Consider the following 19958-nt stretch of genomic DNA (forward strand, 5'->3'; position numbering starts at 1 on the left):
TTTATTCTATGTATTATTTTATTCAAATAATATACCTGAAAAGATTAATTAAATATAATATTATTGTCTCTATATATTATAAAAATTTCACTATATTAAGGAGAAAGATTGAAAATCTCTACGAGTCACATAAAATCAAAAACCGTTTATAAGTGTAAAATTCATTTTGTGCAAAAAATTTTTCTTTTTACAATTAATATACAATTATTATACATATTTACAAAATTCATTTAATACAAAAATAGATCATTCATTATATCGAGAATTATGGTAATCCCTGTAAAAAGTTTCATTTTTTTTCTTTCATTGCAAAAAATAATTGCAAAATCTGTGCAAACCGCCGTAATTAACGTAACACTATTTAGATTTTTTAATTTTTCTTCGATGTTGTTAACATAACAATCAATGCTTTAACAAGTTCTTTTATTCCTAAACCTTTCAAAGGCGAAAAAAAACATGATTCTTTTTTTATTCATTTGTTACATGATTCGCCAGTTGAGGTTTTATTTCATCTATTTGCTCGGAAATAACGATATCAGATTGTTCCGTTTCTTTGAGAGCAATAATAATTTTTTCTTCCGTGGAAGATTGACTGTCAGAAGAACCTTCCTGCGTCGAAGTAGCAGCTTCCTAAATTAAGAAAAAAAAAAAAAAACAAAAATAAAAAAAACATAAAAATAATCAAAACTATAACTTTTTTTAACTATAAATTTTTAGTATATCTAATATAATCCATTTTTTGTTCATCTAGAAATCAAATTAATTTCAATAAAGCCATAACTTTTCTTACCGTACTTCGAATCTTCGTATGTGTTTTTATATGTTTCGTCAAATGATCTGATCGCATAAATTTTTTAGTACACTCCGGGCATTGGAATCTTTTTTCGCCAGTATGAGTTCTACGATGCCTCTGAAGCTCATCTGATCTAGTAAATTTCTTACCACAAAATATCCAACTACAAACAAATGGTCGTTCTCCAGTATGCCACCTTAAATGAGCCCGAAGATGACTTGTTTTTCCATATACTTTATTACAGCCTGCTATGTGGCAAACATGTTGTCTTTTTCTAGTCATATCTCTATTCCTAATTAAATAATTTAAATTTATAAAATTATATTATAAATTTGAATAAATAATAATTTTTTTTGAAATTCTACCTATCACCATCACCACAATTAGGACATGTGCAAGCAACTCTCCTACGATGTTGCTTATTAGAATCTGTTTCAATATTTGCAGATGTTGCAGTTGTTACTTGATGCTGATGTGATGTAGGAGTAGGTGTTGCCAATGTGTTATTTGACTGAAGAGTTTGCAAAATTTGCCACTTTGTTGGATCATTTGAATCTAATTGCACAGTTGGAGCAGCAACAATAGGTGTAGCTGCTGTTGCAGGTAGCGTTTGAACAGTAGCAGGCTGAAGAGCACTTGCAGGTATAACTTGTACATTACCCAAACCTGGAATATTTTGCACAGGTATCGACTGAAGAAAACCATTTGTTGCATTCATTCCGCCGGCAGGTTGAAGTTGCATTATACTTCCACTACCAACACCCCTTATCATGTTACCTTGCTGGGCAGTTAAATTTGCTAATGCAGATGCAGGAATTAAAGTTAGCTGTTGCGCTTGTGTACCTATAAAATATAATTAATATATATTAAAATATTAATAATCTTCTTATAAATATAAATAAATATAAATAAGCAAAATAATGTAATAATGTAATCATGTAATGTAATGTAATGTAATATATATACCTGCAATTGTTATAGGTTGAACAGCAGGCTGTGTTGATTGAGCAGGAATATGTATAACTTGACCACTAGCTAATTGTCTGGCATCAATACTAGTTACTTTTATATCACCTTCAACCGAATCCGGTGGCCTTGTTAAAGCCGACAGTGTTTGCACATCAATTTTCTGTCCATCTTTCGTAGTAATTACATTACTGTTTGCTTGTATTGGTCTTCCAAGTGCACCAATTCCAAGTACCTATAAAAAATACAATACTTATTAAAAAGTTTAATTTAAAATCAATATTTATGTTAATATTTATCTTTTACTATCTTTTACCTGGACATTACTTGGAGTCGTTACTGTTGTGCTCCAAGTCGCTACAGTTGACGACGGTGCAGCAGATGATTGTTGTGCTTGTTGAACTTGTTGTTGTTGCTGTTGCTGTATCACTTGTTGTACAACTTGTTGTACCTGCTGCTGCTGCTGTTGTTGTTGTACTTGAGCTTGCGCTGCTTGTTGTTGTTGTTGTTGTTGTTGTTGTTGTACAGACTGTACTACTTGTGGTTGAGTTTGTTGTTGCACTACTTGTTGTTGTGCTTGTTGCTGTGCTACTTGAGTTACTTGCTGACTCTTATATCAAAATTGTTTTAATAAAATCATGCACAATGATATAATAATTCTTTTTATAATTCATTATTTTTTTTTATAATTACCTGTAAACTTTGAAGTTGTGGTAAATTAGCAATTTGAACTTGCTGAATTTGTCCATTTGGTGTAATTATTTGAGCCACTTGTGGAATTTGCTACAAATAAATTTTATTTTAAATAATATATATTTATTGTTATTTATAAATTTTTATTTATGTAATCAATATACTTGTGTGATTTGTGGTATCATTTGTGTGGCAGGCACATTAAAAACACTGGATAATGCTTGAACAGGAAAATGTACAGTTTGATAAACTGTCTGTCCATTACTAGCTGTAACTGGTACTTGCACAGGTACAGTTTGTTGAACATGTTGCATAGGAAATTGAAGTGGTCTAACTTGTACACTTTGTCCTTACAATAAAAAATATTGAATCAAACGCACTATCTTAATAATCATAAAAATAATTTTATAAAAACAATATACATACCTGTTGGTAGTTGAACAGTCTGTCCAGTGATATTCTGTATAATAGAAGTGGGAAAGACATTTGGTGCTCTTATTAAACTAACTGGTTGTGGTGTAATAATAGTTTGACCATTAGCTAACTGTACTTGCTGGCTAGCAAGTTGGACTTGTTGTCCATTAGCAGTGGCAAATTGCATTGTAGGTTGACTTTGATGATGTCCTCCTGCAGCAGACATGGCAGAAGATGGAATGAAAAGTGCCTCTTGACCATCAATGTTAACAGTTTGCATCTGTGGTATAACACTATAACTGAGTTGTTGTTGTGGTTGCTGCTGTTGTGGTTGCTGCTGTGTTTGCTGTTGCTGTGTTTGTTGTTGTTGTTGCTGAAGCGCAGCTTGAGTTTGAGTACTAATCAACTGAGCACCCTAAAGTAATTATTATATCTTAAAAAAAAACATTTGAATTATTTATTATTAAAAAAGTTTCATCTCTCACCTGTAAAAATTGTTGAGGTAAAGACTGCACAGAAATAGTTTGTGCCCTTTGTTGATCATGCTGTGATTGTTGAGTCTGTAAAGGCACAAAATTTTGCAATTGCTGCAAAGTAATAACTTGTGGCTGTTGTTGTTGTTGTGTTTGTTGCTGAACATCTTGCTGTTGCTGTAAATGTTGCAAAACATTTGCACTTAAAAAACGAATTTGAGGTTGTCCAGTTTGCTGTTCTAGTTGTTGTTGTTGTTCAGTTTCATCTTGTTGTTGCTGTTGTTGCTGTTGTTGTTGTGTTTGTAAAGGATCATGGTCATCAATCTCCTCCTGAAAAATAATATCAATGCTTCTTTTATTTCTGTATATTACAATTTTGTAAAAATGATTAAAATAAATAATAAAATTATTCACCTGAGAGATATTTCGTCCATCCAAACTTCGCTTCATGGTGAATATATTTGTAATTTATTTTTAATGCTAATAACGTTAGATTTATATTGAATATTCTTATGCTAGGAATCCATTCTTTGCTATACTGAACTAGGTTGACTATTTATTTTGTAGTATATGGAAACGCTCACTTGAAGAGCGTTTAATCTGAAAGATCCATTCATAAATTACATTCAACTTTATTGTATTATAAAACAATTTAAAATATAAATCTTCATCAAATTTAGCTATAATGGTAACTACCCTGCTCGAACACTGCATTTGGCTTTGTTTTTCCTTTCTCTTTATTTTTATCAAACTATACACAACTTAAAATTCATTTGCGATTTAATAAAAATCAACAAAAAACAGTGCATATGAATTGTCTTGAAGCATCTAAATAAGAAACATTAATGATTTAAACGATATTGACACGTGCGAAGACAACACTCTTTAAAGACAAAGAAGGCCAGAGAGTATTCCTCGAGAACCCAATCGAGGACCGCCTCTCTACGCCCCTGTTCCTGCCGCCCCACCCGCTGACGTTCGAAATATCGCACACTATGGCAAGGACGCGTATACTACTACACAGAAATACATTGTATGTCGTCACACCCGCCCACTCGGTCGCTTGTCGACTGTCCGCTCACTAACACGTTCATGTACCTGCGATAACGGGGAAGGCAGCCTCACGATGCAGCCTCCACCCACTTTGCACATGGGACTCCACCTAACTCACGAATGGCACGTGGCTTCTCCACAGAAACGTCCACTCTGCACTCTCTCCCGCCACTTGTTTTTTCTTCGAAAACCAGAATAATAGCTCTTCTATGTTTGTATGTTTTCTGTTTCATCTGTTCGGCTCAAAAGATGTATCTGAGACGGCCATTATAGAACGTAGCGAATAACTAAATTTTAATTAAAGATTTTATAATATGTCAATTATAAAGTTTTTTCAAAAAAGGTGAAAAGGAAGATAATTAAATTGAATATTCGCAATTTTAAAGCGCGCTTATACACATACCTACATACCGATAAATACCTAAGCGTTACGGGATATATGCGCGCGCGCGCGCACACTACTCAGTGATCGTAGTCAACGATCTATGTTCTCCTTTTTTGGTCGATACACTTTGTATATTATTATTATAATCTTTCTTAAGAAATATGATTACATGAAATATAAGTCAATTATAAATCTATTCTTTATCATTGGTTTTGTAACACCAGAAAATTAACTATGTTCAAAATTGCCGCCAAAAGTAAAGATATAGGACAAGCCGATATTCTCTCTTCTTTCTATGACGTTTAAAATAAAAATCTCTCTACCAATGTTCTTTGATTAAATGAAGTCTTCGTTCAGGAAACAATATTATGTTGATTTTATACCACGATGCACGATATAATTTCAACGTGATTTTAACACGTGCACGTAGATCGCAACGTGTTTGTCGGCCGTCCCTCGCGAAAACAAGGCTACGAATACCGCTATGAGAGGACTACTTTTGCCGTGGGGCGGTACACAAGGTGGCAACGTCGCCGTCCGCCAAGTGATCGGACGGAAGCTCTGATTGGTCGTTGCTTATTCCTGATAGCTGACAGTGAGCAGAGGTTCGTTAGACAGGGGCGTACGCAGACATCGTCGGACGCCCACCCCGTCAAAGAGGGATAAACGATGCACACCTCCTACTTTCTCTGGCCTTCCTTCCCCTCTTTTTACCAGTACCCTCCGGTCAGGGCCACGCTTGAGTAGAGTTGCGAATATGGGTACATCTATCATTGTTATTTATGGGTTAGTTTTTTTCTTTTTTTTTATCATTGTCATGATATAAAAATGTTAACTGATTTCTAGATTCATTGTAAATGTTTATTCAAAAAAAAAAAACTTCATATTCGTTATTAATATTTTTTTTATAATCAAGAAGCAAACTTCAGGAATCTTTTTTGTTTTAATTAAATATGTGTATATAATGAGATAAATTATATAAAAATTTTATATTATTCAAGATTGTAGACCAGAAACAATGAATTCACTTTTTTGATAATTCATATTTTTTTCTAAAGATTTATAAATTTCATTGATTTTATTAAAACAATTATTTTGATAATAATAATAATAAATAATAATAGGAATTTTTTAGAAATGTCAAGATTTAATTTAATAAGAAAAAATTGATAAAAATAATTTATTTGAAAGGAATTGTATTAAGAATTAACACATGTAATAAAAGTTCAATATAGTTTTTATTAAATTAATGATAGTGACTAATGACAAATGAAATAAATTAATCTAATCGATTGTATATTGTGATTACATGAAGTTAGCAACAATAAATTAAATTAAGTATATTAAATAATTAGACCAACTATATATTGATTTTGATTGAGAGATTGATTTTTAATATACATTAATGTATATCAGTAATTAACATAATTTATAAACAAATCTATTGAAAATTTTAAAAATCAGAGTAAATCCAATGATGTGTGATTATATCACATGTAACATAATACTTAGATAAAAAATATTTATTCAAAACTTGATAATTTTATTTTAATAAGTAAATAGTAATAAATTATACGCATAAGAATAAAATTATACATTATTTTATATTATATTGGCATTTTGCAACACATGATAACTTTTTAATAATTGTAAAATCATAACTTTAGTGATTATAATATTTAAAACATTCAGAAGTTACATAAAATCACAAGATTTATATTCTTGAAAATAGTTTTCTGAAAATTGTACCGATTCAAGATATGATATTTTTAAACATAAATATATTTTATAATTATATTGCATTTCAAAATAGTATATACAGATATAGAGATAGAACAAACCTGTTCTATTAATGAAAATTGAAACACTGTACGTAAAGATATTTACATATTAAAATTGAAATTTGTTTCATGGTCATGTTTTTATTTAAAATTGATTATTAAAATAGATAAGTTACGGCGCAGCCGTATTTAATTTATATTATGTTTAAAATCTCTTTTTCATCGTGTCTTATTCATTGAGAGCTTGAAAGCTGAATAAAGATAAAAAGTTATATAAAGTACGAAAAAAAATAAGTAGATTTGTTAAAAATATTCTAAAAATAAAATATTCTAGTGAAGATTTTGCCTAAAAAATATTCTAAAAAATTTGTACTAAAATGAGCTACAATGAAAATTCAAAATGAAGAACAATTCTATAAGAAAGAATTCATCAGAGTGTTAAATATGTGAATCACATTTAGAAGCATGTGGAAAATTATACAATGCCACAGAATGTGAATTTTTTACAATCCACCGCCTGATCTTTCCACGCTAATCTGTTTTTTCAATATTTCTTTCTCATGTTGTGCTTCTTCCATCTCTGCCATTCTTGCAAAACGTGAATATGCTACATGTCCAGATTTTATGGCCGACATCATCTATATTAAATAAAAAAAAAAATTAGTTTTAATATTTAAAAAACAAAAAAAATCATTTTACAAAATTTAAAAATAATATGGTTTTACAATCTGGCACAAGAGCAGCATGATATTAAAATATTTTGCAAAAAAGAAAAAAGGGAAGCAGAAAGATATTGAAATATTCACAAAAATATTATAATCATAACATTAAGACAAGACATTTTGATTAGACAAGTTACTATTAATATGTAATTATGGTATTCGTGCAACAGAAAAAAAAAAATTAAAATTTGTTATATAAAATATAAACACATAAAGTATTATAGATCATATTATTGTATTATATTCAACAGGTCTCTTTTAATATTTTTATATATTATATTTTATATATTATAGTAGATATAAAGAAACAACTCTGAATAATATTAAAAATAACAAAGCTCTAAATATTATATATAATAGAACAACTAAGAAAATTTGAAAGCGACAGCAAAACTATACGTATGCACGAGCTTTCACAGACCTGAAGATATTCGTCCAATTCGACCTGACCATTCATATTAGTGTCGATTTCGCGCAATATTTCATGAAGCTCTTCACCAGGTACTTCTTTGTCACCAAACAGCTGTGAATAGTAAAAGAAATTCTGATTAAGTATATATTTTACGATTTACCTGTAGATAATCTTGTAACTCCATTTGCCCATTGTAATTGAGATCAATTTCATTGAGCAAAGTATGTATCTCATCTTCATTCAATTTTATGCCAAGTACCTGTATATTGACAATTAAGTATTTAACAAAACAAATAGAAATAAAAAAAATAAATTTAAATAATGTAAAACTAATATATTTTATGCAAACCTTAAGTCCTCGTCTAATATCATTGATAGAAACGTAGCCTTTGTTGTCTTTATCGATAATTCCGAAACGCTTAATGTATAACTGAATTTCTTCTTTTGTGAGATTAATAGGAATTTTATCACGAGATGCACGGTTAACCATTTGTCCCATTTCATTAGCGAGGAATTCACTGGCTTCTTTTGTTTGCCTGTTTTTTTCCTCTGGCGACCAGTGTAATTCTTCTGCCATGATATCGATGATGCCTGGAAGAGCTTCTTGTGCTGCTTGAACATTCAAAAAAGCTAATCTCAATCGTCTTGCGATCATATCGATTGCTGTTCTCGCATATTCACGAACTCCATATCGAATCTAAAATACATAATAATTATCTGTTTTCATAAATAAAAAAGTAATAAAATTATTAAGAAAAATAAAAGATTTACTTCTGCATCTATATATGGAAATTCAGGATGAAGTTTTTTGCCTATAATTGGCCATCTTTTACCAGTAAGAGAAGCCATTTTTGCTACAGCGAATGCACGATCCCCATAACTCTTAGCTAAATGTTGTGCAACTTCACACTCCAAACCAAAATCTTGAACTAATCTAATATACATTGTTGGACTCCAACCATGAGCTCCCTCAAGAAGTAAACCATTTGTTTGACAGGGTCTTTCAGGTTTTAAATCGCAAGCTTAAGAAATAATATAAAAATTATAATAAAATTTAATAAAACTTTCAAAAATATATCATATTATACCTTTAATAGCTGCATCGATAGTTTCCTCTGCCATCGCTCTATATGTTGTCCATTTTCCTCCAGCTATTGTGATAAGTTTCGTAGGACTAACATGTACAATATGATTTCTGGCAAGAGATTGAGTATCCGGTTTGTTCGGATCAGAGACGAGAGGTCTAATTCCACTCCAAGCAGATAATACATCTCCCCGACGAACTTCAACATCCGGATTAAGATAGTTCTTTACTTCATGTAAAATGAACATAATTTCATCTTCAGTTGGTCGAGGATTATGTGTTATTTCGCAGGGTAAATCAGTTGTTCCTGCAATTGTTTGTTTTTGCCATGGTAAGAAAAATATCACTCGGCCATCGCTTGTTTCTGGATCCAATAAACCCATTTGATCAGGACTAAATAAAATTTATATAATTAATTATAAATTTTTTAATATATTTTTATAAGTTTAAATTTTATAATTCATTCTATTATTCACCTATAGTAACCTGGAAGAACAATGTGAGCACCAGAAGAAGGAGAACAAATTTCTTTAACATTTTGGTCATCCATTTTTCTAATATGATCCGTGAATGGACCCGTTGCGTTTATTATTGCCTTTGCTTTCACATCCCATTGTTCACCCGTAAGTTCGTCTTTCACACGTGCACCAGTAAGGACTCGATTACCATCCTTTATGAAATAAAAATATTATCTCGAAATATAATTTATTTTTATATAGTTTTCATCACGATTTATAATCAATATTAATAAATACCAATACCTTATCAAGACCTTTTAAAAGATTAATAACTTTAACATGATTTACAACTGTGGCACCATGCCGCGAGGCTGTTAGCGCAATTGCTAAATTCATTCTGGCATCATCTTGTTGACCTGTTATATAAAGACTACAAAATTATAATATTTAATACTTAAAACCAAGAGATATAACAAAAATGTACCATCATAATAAACAATAGCTCCTGTAAGTTTGTCTCCTTTCAACATGGGAAATAATTCTAATGCATTCCTTTTGCTGAGAAAGTATGACGATTTTACTGTTTTTCTTCCAGCAACAAAATCATACATTTTTATACCAACCCAGAAGTAGGGAATTTGCCACCATCTTTTGATAATAAAATAATAAGGTATACATAATAATTACATAATAATTATTTACTAAAAACTAAAAAAAATTAACATACGTATATACAGGCAACATAATAGGCAAAGGATGAGCCAAATGAGGCGCACTATGTAACATAGACGCTCGTTCTTGTAATGCTTCTTTAACCATTTTATATTGTTCGACATCAACATGCATTATAGCTTTTTGTAAGTAACGGACGCCTCCATGAATAAGTTTCGTACTCCTAGAAGATGTGCCAGAAGAAAAATCATCTCCTTCAATTAAAGCTGTTTTCAAACCTAAAGATCAAAAACAATAAATAGTTAATAATAATTCTCAATAGTTAGTTAAGTTAATGTAATTGAGAATTTAATAAATAAATAAATTACCTCGTGTACAGGCATCTAATGCACATCCAGCTCCTGTTGCACCACCACCTATAATAAGAACGTCATATTCGCTAGTATTCTTCAATGTTTTCACTTGTTCTTCTCTAGTTGGTAAAGGTCTCTTTAATGGCCGTGGATTGCATATATCCGCATGTACCTATCGACAAATAGGCTAATATTATTTTTATTTTAATAATTATATTTTTTTAATTATTATTAATATTATATTATTATTATTAATTTTTTATTATTAATTAATTTTTATTATTATTATGAGAATAATTGAAAATAGACGGAAAATGATTATTTCTATCAATAAAACAGTCAAAGATAAAGCGGGTTCAACGAAATGAAAGAACACTCTCAATATAAGTATTAGTACAAATTAAATTATTATTTATTATATTGTAAAACAATTATCGCAATGAGTAATTCTTTGCAAGTTAACTTTGAATAATCATTAGTCTCAACAACAAAATTAATTGTTAGCTCGATTATTATATTGTATTTAATTTCTCGAATAAAATTTGATCAATGTATATGTCATTTCATACTTTTATATAATAAATTAAATTTTATATAGATTTATATATATTTATTATTTAGTTTTTATGATATATCATTTATATCAAAACGAAATGTTTATATATTTAGATGATCTATAGCTCCAAAAAACAATCGTATGTCAAAATAGACGAGCATCTCTAATGGCTTATCCTAGCCTGGCACAGACGTTCTCAGTAATGAAATTTTGTTAACCACGTGACTATAAAATCTTGACTGCTGCATATAATATAATCAGTAAGATTTTCTTAATGTTATAAACTAAATTTAAGAATATGGTAATCTATAAAATCTTTATGGTAAACGTGCATGACAATTTTATTAATAGCGATTTGCAATTCTCTTAAATTATATTATATATATATAGTATATTATTTATAAAAAAAAATCAGAAATAAATAATAATAATTAAAAAATTAATAAATAATAATAAAGGAATTAATGTATTTCATTATAAAAAAAAAATTAAAAAATTTCATAAATCATACACACATAAAAAAAAGCCCAATAAATTTATCTTCATTTTTAAATTATAGATATAATAAAATTAGATTATCAAAAAATCTATAAATCTACATTACATATTCATTCCGTTTTTTTAAATGTGATTTTACGATTAATATTTAAGAGAAAAATTTTGTATCAATTGCATGACTTGTTTTTATGAAAAAGATATCACAAAAAAAAAAATAAAGAACAAGATATAAATTTATTATAGCTAAATAGTGATTAACTATACTTACTGTATTATCGGACATTAATAGATAAGAAGTAAGAGCACTAGCACCGATGGCACTTGCACCACCCACTAATAGTTTCAGCGATGCCATTTTATATCACTTATAATGGAACAATTTTTCAGAAGAAATCTAGAAATCAACAAAAATATATCTATATTAATGTTAATTTTAATTTTGTTATTTAATGAAATTAAATAAAATATAGTGTATAAAAATACGTACAAAGACTTAATAATTAATGAAATATCTATTTAAATAATGAATAATTATTAAAAAAAATTTTTACATAAACAAGTAAAATAAATCAAATAGATTTATATATAATAAATGATTGCGAAATAATCTTTTGATAGGTTAATTGTTATTAATCGTTTAATTTAATGAATCATCATTCACGTTATTTGGCAATATATCAACAGGTGCACTATACACAATAACAATAGGAAAATATGCAACTATTAAAAAGAAATATAATGAAAATGTTATTAAATATTATAAATAAATTTAGAAATATTATAAAATGGAATTACAAATATATAAATGAAAACAATATAATGTATATCCAACTTAAGAGTTTTAAATATGTAATCATAAAGACATATAAATATTTTGAGTTTTTCGCAAATATTCATATTTTATCCTTTTGATTACTATTGATGCTTCATGATAATGTTCACAGTGTATTGTAAATAATACTTTATTATAATCGAACACTTTCTATTTTTTATTTCAAAAAATTAAATATTTATGTATTAAATATTCTATATTTAACATTATTTGATTTATGATGCATTGGCAAATATCCCAAAATAGTTTTATCACGATCAAATGTGACATACCATTTCTATATCTTTTTTGTATCGTGTCATGTGGCATACTGATGTGTCATACGAAACATATTGCTTACAATTTTTACGCATACAATGATGTAATATATCAGTATAATAATTAAGAGCTTTGTGAACTTATTATCAAGGTGCTACAGTTATTGAATTGGTTAAAATTTTTTATAAATAAGGAAAGCTATACTGATAAATTACTGTATATATCTTTATTAACTTATCAATTGTAAAAAAATATATGTGATAAATAAATGATAAACGATTTATATAATATTATATTTACATAATTACATAATAACAATTTAAGCGTAGTATATGTAAAACTAATAAAAACTTGTATAAATAATTTTATTAAAATGTTAAATATCAATTTTTTTCGTATTTTCGTTTTTTGTAATATTATAATATATATTATTTATAAAAAAATAAAAAATAAAAAATAAATAATAATAATTAGAATAGTGAAAGAATTAATTTATCGATTAGATTAATTTTAACAATAAATAATAATTTTTCCATAAATTCTATATATTAAATAAAAGATATTAAATAAAATGGGTTTCTAATTTCAAATAATAAATATAATTGATTTTAATAAAAATAAAAAACATGAATGGAAAATTGAAAACAAAAGTATCTAATACAGTCACTTTCTATTTTATCGACAATCATTTTGTTACAAATATCAAATCAAACATGCTTATTTAGATTTGTTTTTCATTTTTATTAAAATTTTTATATTTGTAAAAATCTTATATTATATCTTATTATATTAAGCAATAATATTGATATTGCGACACTTATTAATATTTTAACAAAATATTGATAATAAATTTGAATTGAAAATGATATAGGAAAATGCACGTGACATTAAGATATCATTTTTTATCAGATGACGTGTACGTTTTCTTTTCTCTTTCAATCAAGAATTAAATTAGAATAAAATAAATAAAAGAATTAAATTAGAAAAAAATAAATAAAAACGATCATAAAAAAATTATAATAATAAGTAAAGTCATATAATTTACTATTATAATTAAATACTAATATATTTAATCACAATGATATCTTGATTTTCAAAAGATGAAGAAATAATTTATATTTCATAATAAGACCTTGATAGTCTCCTAAACACGTGGAGTTATATAAACTATGTAAATATTTTGTATTAATTTCATTTTCATTTTTATTTTATTTTATACAAATATTAATATTGTAAATGAGCAAAAATTATATTTTATAAAAATATAGAAGAATTTACTAATTTGAAAAGAGATTTGATTTGATTTGCGACAATTCTTTCTAAAGCGAATAAATCCTTCCGTAATTCTTCTTTATGTGATATGTTTATATTAAAATATATATATTACAATAATGCGAAAGAATAGAATGATGTCGAAAAGCTGCAACTTAAAAATAGTACTTGAATCTCTTGCCAAATACCTTCGAATGTGACTTATATTGTAAGTGTATTATACAATACACATATATGTTACAACATTAAGAATAAAAAAAATTAAAAATATTCATCAACGATTGTTTCAATATTAATGAATGAAATTTCGTAAACAATCATTTTGTAATAAATTAATCATTTACAACAAATTATTTTACAAACTAATTTGGAGATAATTCTTATAAAAATTAGGTTATATGAACTTTTGTATAAAAATTCAAAAATTAACATCATTAATTCTTTTTTCATTAAAAAATGATAAAAATATTTTATCATATATTATGAAATATATGACAAAATTATGATAAAAATAAAAAATTATATATAAATAAATAATTTATAAAATCCATAATAATATAATAATATATCCATAAAATGACACAATAACACATATTTATAATTTTATGATTATACTTACTGTGAAACAAATTGACAATATAAAGAACGCTGAAAACACTCGCGCACAATAGTGGTGAGTGCGATATGTGAAACTAGAAATTAACGATGCACATATTCGACAAAGATACAGACATACATTTCACTAATTCGCACAAGCGAATGAACCATAATGAACGATCAAACGACTTAATACAGATGTAAACTGATTGCCTCAGCGACATCTTTCGAAGATTTCATTATTTATTAAATGGCGCGTTTTTCCTTATAGGCATAAAAATATTAATCCTAATAAAATTAATATATTTTTAATAATTTTATATTAAATTTTATATTAAAACAATGGTTTTTTTGTATTTCTATTTAAAAATATACACAATTTTCTTCAATCAATCATATTACTTTATATTCACATTTTTTGTACAAAACAAATAATTTTTTTTCACAATGTCAAAAAACAGATTAGTCAAAAATACTTTATATATTTTATTACTTGCAAATTGTTCATAAAATAGTGACTCTTCTTTTTTGTTATCTTATGCAATATGACTAACATGCGAATTATGTATTTATATTAGAAATAAAATAATTTTTTGTTATTTTACAGCAAAATATTTCTATAAATTAGACATTAATTTTATCCTGAATAATTATAAGCTTCAATATACATAAAAATCTTGTATACTTGACATAAAATAAAATTCGAAATCTTAATACTAGTAACGAGTAATGTTACATTTCAGTTATGATCTAATAAAATAAAAGATGTAAACATAGTACAAATGATCAGGATGTATGATGAATGAATGTAGAATAAATAGCAAAAGTCATTGCAAAAAAAAAAAAAGATAGAACACACAATAGCTAAAACCTACTATTTACACAAATTGTTATATCAAAATATATGACCATTTTTATTACACAATTATATTTTTTTTTATATCGTGATCTTAAAACGCAAGTTAAGAATTACACCTCGTCCGATGCAAGCACCTCTCTATCAGTAGGCGAAGATGACTTTTCTTTTTTTTCATCTTCTTTCATATGAAGAGCAACTGCAGATTCAAGCACCCGTATTCTACCTTCATGTTTTACTATTACCGCTTTAAGTTTTCTTATTTCTTCCGTAAATTCCTTTAAAAGCTCCTCCTATATAAAATAAATAATGATTAGAAAAATTTTCATCAAATAATATTATAAATTTTATAAATAACATACAGTGATGCCTGCTGAAGATTGTATAACATTTTGTGCAGAATTCGAAGAAGCAACTTTTGCTCCTTTACTTAATATATTTGATTTCTTATGTATTTTTAACTCATTCTTAGCAACTGAGGGTTGATATCCATCTCTTAAAGAAATTAAAATGGGATCTGCATCCATTCCATTTTCCCATTCTTCAGCAGAAATTGCAGCAGTATCACCAGGAGTATCAGGATATAAATCTTCTTGAAATAATTCAGACTGAAAATGAATTAATAATTTTAAAATAATTAAAATCCGATTATTTATTATATATTGAGAATATATTGAAAATTGTACCTTTCTTGGTACAGTCATAGATATAACCTGGCAAAAACCTGAATTGTTGAGCCGGTAAAATCTAGTTATTTCACAGCTATTAACATCACAGCCTCGTTTTGGCATCATTCCTATACCTCGTTGAGGATCAGGAGTTTGAAATGTATTGATATAATGAACAAAGGGAGGTTCAGGAGTAATTTCAAAATATCGAATTACAGAATCACCCTTTCCACATAAATATACTAAATTTGTATCAGGATCATATAAAGGAAACATAACTCCATTACTTGTATCCAATTCTACCATTACTATAGGTTCACCTAACATATCTGGAGCACGCAGAGAATATTGCCTTTCAGACATTTTACTGAAACCTGTGGTAAAGATCAAGCCTCCCCTGAAAACACATTAAACACACATCTTTGTGGATACAGAGTTTTACAAATATTCATGTACAAATATAAGATCCTATAAAAATATATTATTCATATTTAAATATTACATCCTTAAAGGATATAATCATTTACTTTTATTGCTTTCTGAATTTTTTTATTTAAGTTAATCATCAAAACTGAATAACATCCACCTTGTTACAACATTTGAAAACTGTGTTTCTTGTATTAGATACACACGTATGAAATAACATAAAACAAATAAAATGATCATTAAAAAACTTTGTTGTTTGCACAAATTATTATAGTTTAGTTTTTAAATAAATATCAGTGCATCAACTGGTTATTGAATTTTTAAATAGATATATATACCTGAATCGATTTGTCTGTTTTTCGAAACAGATATCATTAATACTTAAAATTGCATTAATGATCTTTTAAATATTAGTGTAGTTATTTTTTACTATATTCTGAATTTATCAACATATATAGAATGTTATATTTTAAAATAATAACTTGATATACGATACTTACTGAAATTTTTATGTAGATATTACACAGTGGACACCTTGATATTTGCATTTATTAAGTTGACATCCTCCTGCCGAGTTGAATTTCAATCTTCAAGTTTTCCATTAAAAAATACCAAATCTCGCACTACACAAATTGGAAAGACCATGTGATAATAAAAAGTAAAGATATTTTTAATGTGCAAATAGATCAATCACATGTCATTAAAAGATATTATAATCTGCTATGAATATAATCTGTTTTAAGATAAATATTTTATTTATCTTAAGTAAATTTATTGTGTAAGAAGGCGGATGTATATTGTTTGATGATTATTTAATGTGAAAGATATGTTGATAGTGTTTTGCATAATAAAAATATTTATTATTCTCAAATACATATTTCAGTAACATTTATTTAAAATTTATCAGCATTTATGTGCATAATAATAAATTTGTAATTAAATATAATTAAAAAAACTGAAAAAAAGTTTATTCATTTATGAATTTTATATAAATAAAAATTTACATACCTTAGAAAGATTGCACGTGTAGCTTTACTACCTTCATGTGCAATAGCTTCCTCTAATATTTCTCCATTTCTTGGATCTAAGATTCTAATTTTTTTATCTTTACAAGTAGTAACTACTTTGGATCCATCCCAATTCCAACATGCAGAGTAAATCATATCTGGATGACAATCTATTCGTACTATGGCTTCTCCTGTGCCTACATTCCAAATCAATACAAGATTGTCTGATCCAGCTGTGAGCAATATATTCAATGCTGATGGATGCCATAATACAAGACCAACTCTACGTTGATGTAATTGAAGATCTACCACAGATTCAGTTAATGTCCTAGAAATGCCTCCATCAGGTATTTGCCATACTTTAACTACACAATCTTCTGAACCAGATGCTATGACATTATCATTGTGAGGACACCATGCAATGTCTAAGACAGGTCCTTTATGTCCACCAACTAAAGGATAATCAGCTGGTATTCGACCTACCTATAATAATACAAATAATCAAAACACTATTTCTTAAATATTTATATTATAATATTTAATTTGAGAAAAGTAAATCTTAAGTAATTCTACATAAACTAGATATTATAAAATATTATAGAATCAAGGGTGAAACTTACTTTGTTATGCGGTAAGACTATAAAAGCACCACCGCCTGCGGATTCTACGATGATAGCGAGGAATTTGGGATTTACAGCACAGAAAGTTGAATCCCATGAAGATTTAGACACCCTTATATTATCGTAACATTGCTCACGTTTCAAAGCCGTTCCGTACACGTGGCGGAACTTGCTACTGCGCACCACACGAAAAGACATATCTGCACCTACTTTTAGTAACAAACAAAAAATGAAGAAAATGATAATTAACCTAAAGGATAAAAATGGTATCTTGTCGTGTTGCTTATTATGATTATTTTAATAAATTATTGTTACGTGTCCACAGTCAACGTGGGCGTCGCGTGGACCATCCCCGTTTTATAAATAGATTCCCCACCCTTGACGTGTTGAAATGAGCGCGACTGAAATAAGAATATTTTTGAATCTTGACTTTTACTGTTTATAAGTTTAATACTCATCCTGCAGTCTAGATTATATTTAATCTCAGGGTTGCTAATTATTATGAATACTTTTAAAATATTTGATAAACCATAATTTATCAAATGAAAAATAAATCTGATCCACCCAAAATAAACCGGTCGCCTCTTTTATACGACAATGATTCACACCAATCGTCATAGCGTTCCTGAATTTATATTACTATACTCTAACCAGTGCCGTCTAAGATATGGATTGTAGTCAAAATAACATTATTATGATATTTTCAGATTTGTTTTCCACATTTAAATTCATGATGTCATGATTTTTGACATTATGCCAAATGAAAAATAATTGAGAAAATACCAAAATTTTCATATGGAAAATACATTTAGGTCAATTATATTCTTGTTCATGCTTCGATTCTTTTATATATAAAATTAACATATTAGAAATTGGATTTCTGTTGAATTTCTTTCAGTTAAGTAGAGCAGAATTTTTTAAATAGAACAGAAACGAAAAGAAGATTCACTTTTAATTATTGAAAAGATACATTTATTATTTTTTTTATATCGTTTCTTTATTTCATTCTAAGAAACAAATATATTATATCAATTAAAAACTTGCAAATATGATATATATTATATTAAATTGCACTGCTAAAAAATTAAATAACAGAATAACTTTAACATCTTAATTATTTGTTCTGCTATCGTCAACAAATTGACGCTGACTACTATCTTCTCGCACTAACTGTATCTAATCTATCACATGTTTGTATACAACATATACATATAAAGATTCACATACATATATAGTTCATGATCAAACATTATTCTACTTTATTTTATTGATTACAGTGCAAAAGTATATATATATATATATATATTATAATGAATGAATGAATTTTTTTTTAAATACAATACTATAAATACAAATTTTAATATTCCCGCTAGTAATAATGTTGAATTGTAATTCAGTAAATGACCACATAGTAGCGCTATTGATACGAACGATTGGATCATTTGAGAGCACCTTATTTGGAAATGCGCACCCTGCTTCTGCAAATACATACCCCCCAAACTATTTCTTCTGTCACATTATGAGTTACATACATGCGCATACCCATAAAATTTTTTATGATTAGTTTCTTGTCTCACCTTCTTTTTTTTGTTTAAGCACTTTTACTATTACAAAAATTAAACGAATTGCAACGCACAAAATAAAAAAAATCTGCAAATAGTTCTTTGAAAGCGACAAACTTATTGCTTGAATATTTTTTCTAGAACATTATACAAAAAGAATTCTCACCGACAAATTTTTTTCCGATGACAGACGATGCACGCTTTTGGAAAAGAACTCGCCCCACCCCCCAAATCTCACGCGCTAATGAAGATGATAGATGCGCGCGCTTCTAAACGCAATATGGCGTTTTTAAGCGCGTAATATTTAAAATTACAAGTTTTGTATATATCGATTATTCATTATTGCAGATTTATATAAATTAAATAAAATTTTATAAATAATTTAAAATCTATCTTATATTTTAAATTGGTAAAAGAAAAAATATTTTATATGTTATATTGATAATTTCTTTTTCTAGGGTAATTTTTTGTTTAATCATTATAATAAAATAGATTTTAAAAACTATTAAGATATTATAAATTCTATTAATTTTATTTTAATCAAAAA

At 27.4% G+C, this 19958-nt stretch overlaps 3 protein-coding genes across 22 annotated transcripts; all 3 read right to left on the bottom strand.

The window, feature by feature from the left end:
• Positions 1–145: 145 nt before the first annotated feature.
• On the bottom strand, positions 146–5996 carry LOC108003923 (transcription factor Sp4). Of its 10 annotated transcripts, XM_062078563.1 has the most exons (13): positions 4796–5938; positions 4438–4679; positions 3754–3939; positions 3352–3669; positions 2879–3281; positions 2617–2801; positions 2453–2542; positions 2076–2369; positions 1760–1994; positions 1571–1636; positions 1159–1459; positions 791–1085; positions 146–630 (listed from the first exon to the last, which is right to left on the bottom strand). In XM_062078563.1, the coding sequence occupies exons 3-13, from the start codon at positions 3787–3789 to the stop codon at positions 469–471; spliced, it is 2385 nt and encodes a 794-aa protein (XP_061934547.1). In that variant the 5' UTR covers positions 3790–3939; positions 4438–4679; positions 4796–5938; the 3' UTR covers positions 146–468. The 10 variants fall into 10 exon arrangements, with proteins under 10 accessions (XP_061934547.1, XP_016922005.1, XP_061934546.1 ...); XM_017066516.3 differs by having other exon boundaries at positions 4036–5996; XM_062078562.1 differs by having other exon boundaries at positions 1159–1636; positions 4804–5938.
• LOC108003916 (glycerol-3-phosphate dehydrogenase, mitochondrial) lies at positions 5997–14474 on the bottom strand. 5 transcript variants are annotated; one of them, XM_028669752.2, is made up of 13 exons: positions 14295–14469; positions 11582–11707; positions 10275–10431; positions 9962–10184; positions 9719–9882; positions 9538–9650; positions 9253–9446; positions 8781–9169; positions 8464–8714; positions 8042–8389; positions 7853–7951; positions 7702–7803; positions 5997–7196 (listed from the first exon to the last, which is right to left on the bottom strand). In XM_028669752.2, the coding sequence occupies exons 2-13, from the start codon at positions 11666–11668 to the stop codon at positions 7062–7064; spliced, it is 2262 nt and encodes a 753-aa protein (XP_028525553.1). In that variant the 5' UTR covers positions 11669–11707; positions 14295–14469; the 3' UTR covers positions 5997–7061. The 5 variants fall into 5 exon arrangements, with proteins under 5 accessions (XP_028525553.1, XP_016921988.1, XP_016921991.1 ...); XM_017066499.2 differs by lacking the exon at positions 7853–7951 and having other exon boundaries at positions 14295–14474; XM_017066502.3 differs by lacking the exon at positions 7702–7803.
• Positions 14475–14651: 177 nt separating this feature from the next.
• Positions 14652–19686, bottom strand: LOC108003920 (coronin-1C-A). Of its 7 annotated transcripts, XM_062078565.1 has the most exons (7): positions 19427–19686; positions 18633–19327; positions 17850–18058; positions 17231–17712; positions 15815–16193; positions 15491–15736; positions 14652–15421 (listed from the first exon to the last, which is right to left on the bottom strand). In XM_062078565.1, exons 2-7 carry the CDS (start codon positions 18655–18657, stop codon positions 15242–15244), a joined length of 1521 nt encoding a protein of 506 aa, XP_061934549.1. In that variant the 5' UTR covers positions 18658–19327; positions 19427–19686; the 3' UTR covers positions 14652–15241. The 7 variants fall into 7 exon arrangements, with proteins under 7 accessions (XP_061934549.1, XP_016921996.1, XP_016921995.1 ...); XM_017066507.3 differs by lacking the exon at positions 18633–19327 and having other exon boundaries at positions 17850–18055; positions 19578–19680; XM_017066506.3 differs by lacking the exon at positions 18633–19327 and having other exon boundaries at positions 19578–19676.
• Positions 19687–19958: the final 272 nt, after the last annotated feature.

Source organism: Apis cerana, linkage group LG8 (assembly GCF_029169275.1).
Source record: "Apis cerana isolate GH-2021 linkage group LG8, AcerK_1.0, whole genome shotgun sequence".
NCBI classification, from domain to species: domain Eukaryota; kingdom Metazoa; phylum Arthropoda; class Insecta; order Hymenoptera; family Apidae; genus Apis; species Apis cerana.